We start from the raw sequence: 8892 nt of genomic DNA, 5'->3' as shown, positions 1-8892 counted from the left end.
TATAAGCTGTTGACTTTGGTCATGATGTATTGTGTATAGAAACACTGGCTGCTGTGTTGTATCTCAACTTGTCCTGTTCAAAACAACTTCTCCCACTAATCATGTCTTTTGAGTCTTTTTTTTTACACATTTTACATTTAACAACAAAGAATAAAATGTTATTTTGCATTAATAACTTTGATCTTTTATTTGTCTTTGATTGTTTTCGGAGCTTGTTGGGTCTGTCGAAGATGTAAGAAATGAAAAGTAGAATTACCTGTGGTTGTTTGCCTCCGCCAGCCAGTCCAGTTTAAGTCTATTTTTATTTTCCTCATTCATATGGAGTCACCATGACATTTGACCTTTGACCACTTAAATCCAATCATTTCATCTTTGAGTCCAGACAACTGGTCAAAATTTGAAGAAACTCCCTTAAAGACAGACTTGAGATTTCATATTCATGAAGCCAAAACCATGCTAGGCCACTGTGACCTTGAACCTTGACCACCCAAATCTAATTTGAAAGGATTCTCTCAAGACAATCACGAGACAAAAAGGGTTTTGCGGGGTCACAGCGACCTTCAGCTCCAAACTCTAATCAGGTCATCGTGAGTCCAAGTGATGATTGAGCCAGATGCAATTAACCTCTGACCTCCGACCACCAAAACCTGATCAGTTCATTTTTAAGTCCCAGTGAATGTTTGATTCAAATGTGAAGAATTCAATCAAGTCGTTCTTAAAATATCGTGTTCACAAGAATGGGACGGGTGCACAACCTGAAACCATAATGTCCAGAGAGCCACTGGCTGACGCTTGTACAGCAGCATATACATGTATGTATGTTTAAAAAAGTGTTTACAGTCAAATCAGGGACATTTAAATTAAGAATGTTTGTGTTTTTATGGAATATTCGGTGTCACAGCTGCACTGAAGAGACCTTTACGTGTTTATATCCAGCTGATCATTCGACGGCAGTGAGCCTCAGCTCTGTGACGACATCAGCCGTGCATTAGGCTTTGCTGTTTAATTAATCTACACACTAATCTTGTAAGCAGCTATTAGCATTTTGATGTCAGACCTAGTTACAGAACACGGGCCACTAACAGCTGTGTTTCTAACTTTGGAGATATATCCGGTAAGAAGAAAGACGAGTGAAAAAAAGTGGGGAGCATTCGTTTATTTCCTACAGTTTTCCAGAGCAAAGGCCAAAGTACAAAGAGGGAACGTATGACAGTGAGTCATCAGTTACAGCAGAGTCGACTGTATCTCTACAGTTTGTGTGTGTGTGTGTGTCTAAACAAAAGTAGAGTTAAGATGTTCAGATTGTTCATGACACAACCAACAGAGGAGTCAAGTAATCAGATCGATAAAATATTACATGAACAAACACGCACACAACAATTACATTATTGTCTGTAAAACAAACCCAAACCCACATTACTGCAAACAAACCTCTACACTTCTCCTCGTACATATCAAATAAACAACAATACAAAAAACGTGATCAAGGATTCAACAGAGAAAAGAAAAATAATGACGGCTAACAGAGAAAAGCACGATACTTCAAACGAAGACTTTCCTCAAAAAGATTCTCCGGAAGAAAAATACACTCTGCAACTACAGAGAGAAATAGATTTCAAAGATTTAAAAATGAGCCACCAAGGTATTTCTTCAATCTGATGTCATTACATTTGTAGTGGATAGAACAATGGTTCTCAAATGGGAGGCTACAAACTGTCAGGGGATCCGTGAACAGATTCATCCATCGAAGTAACACACTGATGAATTTTATGACTATTTTGATTTTCATACACATCATACACGTCCTGTAATAAAACATCTAAAACCAAAAGTCTTGTCAAATAGTGGTCCTTGGTCTAATTCTAATTTGTGTCAGTCAAGGGGTCTCTGAAATGCAAAAGATTGAGAACCACTGTTGTACGGGGTCCATGGATGAGAACCTGAGATAGAGAATTAAATCAAATACAGGAAAAGATTATATTATGTGTAAATATAGCATTCTGTTTGTTAGTTATATGAGCGTCTATGAGTGTCATGATGAAGTATATAACATAAATCTGAGGAAGAAAACACATCCATCATCATCCGGCCGGGTCGCAGGGGGCTGGAGCCAGACAAAGTACACAAGTGTGAAAAATGAAATTATTGCTTCTAATCAAATCAGATGTATTTATAGATAGTGAATAATAATAGTCTTTATATTCAAATGACAAAAACTTAAATGACTTGAACAACAAAACTATTTCACAGCATGTCTACAGGTTTTCTCTTTAAATCGACTTGTTTGTCCCTATCACAGACGGTTAAGGTTCCAGGTTTAAAGCTACAGGCTCCACACCAGTTAAGACTTCCTTGGTTTTGTGCAGTGAAACTGCATTTTAAGGCCTCATCACTTTCAATCACAGACTAAGAAGAAACAGTGAATGCTAACGCTGCACCAATGAAGTGTTCCACTGCAAAAAATGAAGTTATAAAAAGTGAAAATAAACCTACATTAAAAATGAGATGATTCAGTATCTTTCTCTGTGGTAACCAACAAACCACAGATGCACCGCGCTGCCCTTTACATGTGCATGTCTGTGAGTGTGTGTGTATCGGGGTCATGTTCCAGGACCACACTGGTGCTGGTGTGCTTATCTTGTGCGCTGTGGTTCACTTGAGCAGACTCTGGAGCATGGCGGTAGCGTACGTGGGGCGGGCCTGCTTGTTCTCGATGGCTTTCTTCAGATACTGAATCCCGTCACAGCGTTCCCAGATTTCTTCGAACTGCCTGGGCAGGATCTCCGCCCCCCTCTTCCTGGTCAGGCCCGTCTCCTCCAGACTCAGCTCGCACATCTCCATGTCGTCTTTACCTGGGTGGTGGACGGAAAGAATCCTGATCAACACCGTTGTTAGCCAGAGTGTACATTTATTTAAACAATATATATATATGTAAGTAAATCTCTATGATTCATATCTTTAGAAATTATTAAGATTTTTTATATATAGTTCTGACAGGGAATTGGGTATTTTGGTTATAGACTTCACCAACATTTCCAAACCTGAGATAAATCTGTGGCATCACAAGATGAAAAACATTCTGTGACATAACATACGTTACCAAACAATACCAGATCAGACCGATACATATATTATCACAACCTTTTTAACAGGTTCAACCACCTGATTAGGTAACAAAGGAAGAAAATAAATAAATAGACAAGAAAATTATTTCAATAATATCATTAGATTATTAGGCAGAGAAAGACAGAAAAGAAGAAAATGTGTTTTTTAGGTGGATTAGCTCTAAGGACTAACAGTGCCACCTGTTAGGCAGGAACAGGTCGACTAAATTGAATTTGTTTGCCCAAGGCCAAAGATGTTAGGAACCATTAGCATAAATGTTAAATATAATTGTTTCCAGGATACGACTGAAAGCTGCTGGCTCACCTGAGACCAACACAATGGGCCGTTTGTCTGGGTGAAGCTCCATCTGTCTGGCTATCCAGGGCCCATCAAAGTGGGCATACCACCAGCCCTTCTTTTTATTCTGCGGGTCCTTGAACTGGTCCGCGGGCCGGATGAAGGGAATGCGGAAGTAGCGCTGCTGCCGGTTCATTGCAACTTCCTGATGCTGGGCCGTCATCGGAGGAGCTGGGTTCTGTTCGGCTGCAGAGGGACAGCGAGACAAAGTGCGATCATTTTAACATTTGTTGGCTTGTGTATCGCCGGAATAATATTGTAAGAGGGAGTGCTTACAACAAAACATCTGTTATTTGGTTTCAATTTTGTTTTTTGCGTCTTTTTACTTTCAACAAAAACACACCGAGCCGGGAAGAACACAAAGATTAAAGCTTTCAAAACATACAAGATCACAAAGGACCCAGGAAATGCACAAGTAAACACCGCATGGGAAAAGCAGCTTTTAGCCTCTTATGAAATGGCTCTGATAAGAACCCTGGTGCATCAGCGGAGGCCAAGAACAGGATCCAGATATATGAAGAACAAAGCGCAGCCAGTGCGGCTGTCATATCAAAAGAGAGAGGCAAGTAAATATCGTGAAAGTAGAAGCTACAGGGAATCTAATGTTCCTCCTTCCCCATCAAGTTGAATGTTTGTTTTTCGAGACAAAAAAGAAGGGAAACGCAGAACACCTGTGTGTGTGTGTGTGTGTGTTTGTGTGTGTGTGTGTGTGTGTGTGTATGTGTGTGTGTAATACTCCATGCTTGGTTGAGCTGAGAGTGAATTGAGCGAAGCAGCGAGCTGTCACACAAGCAGTTGCTGAACCTGACGAGCCATGTCTGGCAGTTACTTGCTAATTAAAACAAATATTTCTGACGCAGCCAGACAGAAGGTGGCTGCATTTTTTAGCCGTTTCGGCGTTTCGACGGCTAATTGAGTGTTAGAAAACACAGGCAGGCTATTTGGGCTGAGACAAAAGCGGAGAAAATAAAGGTCACCCGGAAACCTAACGTACCTGGAGGGGAGGTGTGAGGGGAACCCAGATCAGTGCTCATATTCGCAGGTGAAGCATGTAATGAAAGTAAACCACTGAGAGGACTTTGTACCACTAACCATAATCAGTGATAGATTTGGGAGCCCTCTGATCGCTGCCGTCATCGTCGCGTTTCTTGTTCTTGGATTTCCAGGCGTGGTACACCTTCAGGCGACGGTGGAACTCCTGTCTGCACGCCGCCAGCAGCTCGATGTCTGAGGAATCAAACAGCGGCACCGAGCATGAACTCGTGAGGAAACATGAAAGTATGACAAACGTATAATGTGAGTGAAAGTGAAAAGAAAACCAAGTTTTGCGGTAATCCATCCGGTTCTTGTTGTGTCGTCTTGGTAACAAACAAACATGTGAGGTAATACTCATAGGACAGTGTGTTTTCATCCCTGTTAAAATATTACTTGAAGAGAACATAATCAGTCAGACTTTTGATGTATCCACCAGCACCAGCAAAGCAAAGGGGTTCACAAATTAGCCAGCTGTCTTCATCAGAGAGTGTAACACACTGTATACTGTGGCACTTATACGTGCGTGGTGGAGGGAGCCAGCAGAGAGCCTTCTGCTTCTCACACTGACTGACGGGCGGCTTTGCTGGGAACCACTAGTAGAGGGCAGGAGTCTCCCATCCGCCATAATTGCGATAATTTTCTCTCTCCCCCACTAAAGCGAATGCTGATGAGCCGCAGCAGCTGTGGGAACTTCCCTCGAATCGATCTTTTGATTTTCTCTGCCAAGACATCTCGTGCAGACATGTGCAGTCTCCGCTCTTTAACAGTCACTTCAGCTACTCAAAACAAAATTACAGAGAGGAAAAAGTGCCAGAGTGCAGATGGAGCACTTGTGTGTGTTTGTGTTTTCCAGAGTGGGAGCTGCAGGTGGTAAATACATTCGTAGTGAAGCAGGGTGGAGGTGTGTCACTAATATCTCCTCCACCTCAAACTGTTGGCTGGTTTTGGAGCACATACGCTTTATTTTTTTTTGTACAGCTTGAGAGTGTTTTGGGATTTCTCACCGCAGGAGGTGTTGATGACATCTCGCAGCTCGGCATACTTCCACTTGCTGAGATCATACTTCTTCACACCAGCGGCGGCTTTCGTGGCCTGCACCTGGGGACCTCTGTGGCGAGGAGCAGACGAGCACGGGTGAGAGAGGGAAAAAATATGCACGTGTCACTTCTTTCAAATTCACCGTGGAGGCCGGTCAGACAGCAGGGGAGCCGAAGAGCAGAGTCTGTCCATATTCTTTCATCCTGCTGTGTCAACTCCACTTAAAATAATGCAAAGCTATTCTGATTTAACAATTTACCAGATGCCTGCTCACTGTACATCTGCTGGCGTTGTCAGTGTTTTATTCATGTTAACGAAAACGTGAGATGACTGGAAAAAGCACAAACCCTGCATTTCTTTATAAATCAACCCGACCGTGCAGAGTTTCAGCTGCTCACACGACTGCTGCAGCAGCTCTCATCTCATGTCTCCTGCCTCCCTGCTGAGCTGGAGCTGCTAATTCAATAATACAAAGGATTTACCTCCTCTATTTACAGTCAGCATGGCTGCCACTGTCTCAGCGTACAGGATTACGGATCTACGAAGAACCTCAAGCAGATTACCCGGCCATTTAGGTTTAATTCATACTGACTGGAAAGATGGAACTGAGTCTGGCTGAGACTTGCCAGCGAGCGACAAAGAAGTGGAAGTTCAGAGAAGGCCAAAGACTTTTGATTTGCAGGTGATCGTGAAATAGGTGATTCGGGGAAGAGGAATCTGGAGGAAGGGGGAGGTGGAGGAAGAGGAAGGTGGAGGGAGTCTGAGGTCTTTAGGTCAACCTTCAGCTACAATGCCATCAATGGCAGCCAATGCGTGTGTTTATGTGTGTTTGTGTACTTCTGCATGCATGCCTTCGTGTGCGTAAATTGTATGGAGACACATGTTTGGCCCCTTGGGTGCCTGAGCTAACACTGACACGATTACAGGCTAGTGGATCAAATGTAATTCTGTTTTCCCTGCACCTGCAGATAAAGGAGCGCACAGAGAGAGAGGGAACTTCTCCCGGCATTAAACACAAACAGAGCTGTGGAAATTAAGAGACACGGATAATGAGAAAGAATCCGAGTTAAAAGTATGAAGGGTGTGGTTGTACATTCTACTGTGTGTGGGTGAGAAATGTCAGAGCTGTATCTGAAACAGCTGTTTCAGTTTTCAACTATGAGAGCCAAAAAAACGCTTTAATATAAAAGATTAAATACATACATGGAAAAGGCTATTTCTCTATTTCGATTTATTATTTCTTCTTTTGTCTTCTATTTATTTCTACATTTATAATTTCTACTTTTCTACATTATTTAATTCTGTATTTATTTATTTATACATAAATAAGATTTTATTTTTATTTTACTCAACCCTTGTGTTAGGGCAGTAAGAGTCAGGGCCCCTCAATAGCTCCAAATATTATATTATATCATATTATATTACATTTAAAATAATAAATTACCCTATGATATTTATTCTGCATTTAGACTACTGCAGAAAGAACTTGTTTGTTTGCCAATTAAAGGACACAGCTCATATCCTCATTGGGGGGGAAATTATTTCAATCATGAGCCCAAACAGTTGTTGTCAACTTGTTTAAATGTTTTCGGCTCCTCTCTTCTGGTAGATGAGCCTGTTCTGCAATTAATAAAACCCCCCGAGTTGTCCCCACCGTTGTTATTTCTGTCTCTGTCTGGATTTGTTGTCTGGTTTTTGCTTACACACACAATCACCACCAGTGTTCAACAGAAGAAAGTCATTCATCAAATGTAGAGTTATCAGAAACAAACTCAATATTGTGAGTTGCTGTGATTAAGTAAAGATCAAAATTAAAATCCAGTAAAATCACAGATGGGATTGCAGGTTGTAGCAGATGGAGAGAGTCAAGTTACATTTCTCTTGTAAATATTATACAGTTTTAGAGTAGTTATAAACTATGTATATATATATTTATATATATATATATATATCTATGTATCTATCTAGAGGACATGAGTACCTGACCAGCTACATTTGTTAACGGTGAGTGTCAGAGAGAGGGGAATCACAAACATGGTCATGCTCATCAGCTTGTGTTGTGCAACAGCACTGCAAAGGGAACAGACGAGCTTTTAACACTGCGTGCTAGTGCAGATCAGAAATTATTGTTATTATTGTAAATGGCATAATTCAAGATTCTTGCCACATACAACACCAAACATCTTAATTTGACTGGTAATCATTTTTTTCTGTTGGCTTTGCATTGCTGGTGTAATCTTGCATCTATTTTCATCATCTGGGAGATTTAATGCTATGATCGAGTTTAAGACAGACAGACAGTGAGGGGGGGGGGGGTGATCATTGTTGGTGTTAGGTGTGCTTGGACATGGGCGGTCACAGAGCGCCGCAACGATATCTTACATGGCTCTGGCTGAGGATGAGGAGATAGGAAGATCTGAAAAAGTCTCTTCGCTGGGAGAAAACACAGCAACAGGAGACGCGGTTACACATGCATGTTGTCGTGTGCTCGAAGGTGTGCTTGTTGGGTTCACAGGTGCGGTGCGGTACCTGCGCAGGCTCGGGTCCAGCTGGCCCTCCTCGGTGATCAGCTCCGCCTCGCTCTGGGCGATTCTCATGGCTAACTCCCTGTCTCGTCTCTCCTGCTCCACCACAGTGGTGCGTTGGACCTGCTCCTCCCGCTCCACAGCCAGCTGGACATCCAACTCCGCCTGAATCCACACACACACAAAGACACACGCCACAACATTTTTACTCTTATTGTGTTTACTCAATAAAATCAACAAAAATCTAGATCCTGTCTAATTACCGGTGCTGATATGAGCGCCAGAGCCTTCATAACAGTTAGAGCTCTGCTGAGCTGTGATTAGACCTGTTTATCCCGGCTGCTGATAAAGCTTTACTGATCATTTGTCTAGACACAACCGGGAAGCATAAAACAACAAGGAATGTTTAGTTTGACCCATATTCAAACTTCAGCTTTTTAATTTGTGCATCAGAGAACTTATTAATTATTCTTTCCAGTGAAACTTGCCAAATGGACTTGCTGTAAATGTATGAATCAATAGATATATGTATCCAGCTGTATCCAGTATATGCACCTTTCTCCTTATAGAAAATGAAGTGCACAATGGATCCTTTTCTCTGAGGAGCTTTAAATATGAAAACCTTTCCAGTAAAGAATACATTATTCATACTGTAGAATGGTCCGACCATCAGCCCGGATACATGATCAGACTGAACCATGAGAAAACTGAAAACTTGGATGGTTTGAACAATGATCTGCATTTTACTTTAAACCTTTCTCTTGGTTCTTTTCTCTCAGACTATACATACATATACAGTATAAACACATATTTTGAAAAAAAGTCAAAATAA

The 8892-nt window shown here is 41.6% G+C and overlaps 1 protein-coding gene across 5 annotated transcripts in view; it reads right to left on the bottom strand.

Annotated features, from left to right (window-relative positions):
• Nucleotides 1-1141: 1141 nt before the first annotated feature.
• The window catches only part of myo6b (myosin VIb), a 33057-nt gene continuing 25306 nt past the window's right edge, over nucleotides 1142-8892 (bottom strand). For 2 of the 5 annotated variants that reach the window (XM_061082677.1, XM_061082676.1), the window contains 5 exons: nucleotides 8065-8225; nucleotides 5502-5605; nucleotides 4555-4689; nucleotides 3430-3648; nucleotides 1142-2852 (listed from right to left, as the gene is read on the bottom strand). In XM_061082677.1, coding sequence (XP_060938660.1) covers nucleotides 2653-2852; nucleotides 3430-3648; nucleotides 4555-4689; nucleotides 5502-5605; nucleotides 8065-8225 — 819 coding nt within the window. In that variant the 3' untranslated portion in view covers nucleotides 1142-2652. Of the gene's footprint in view, nucleotides 2853-3429; nucleotides 3649-4554; nucleotides 4690-5501; nucleotides 5606-6069; nucleotides 6085-7711; nucleotides 7719-7917; nucleotides 7969-7995; nucleotides 8226-8892 lie in introns of all 5 variants that reach the window. The other 3 variants (XM_061082678.1, XM_061082674.1, XM_061082673.1) reach the window with 3 other exon arrangements.

This window comes from Limanda limanda, chromosome 12, assembly GCF_963576545.1.
Source record: "Limanda limanda chromosome 12, fLimLim1.1, whole genome shotgun sequence".
NCBI classification, from domain to species: Eukaryota; Metazoa; Chordata; class Actinopteri; order Pleuronectiformes; family Pleuronectidae; genus Limanda; species Limanda limanda.
This window is presented reverse-complemented; position numbering and strand designations above follow the sequence as displayed.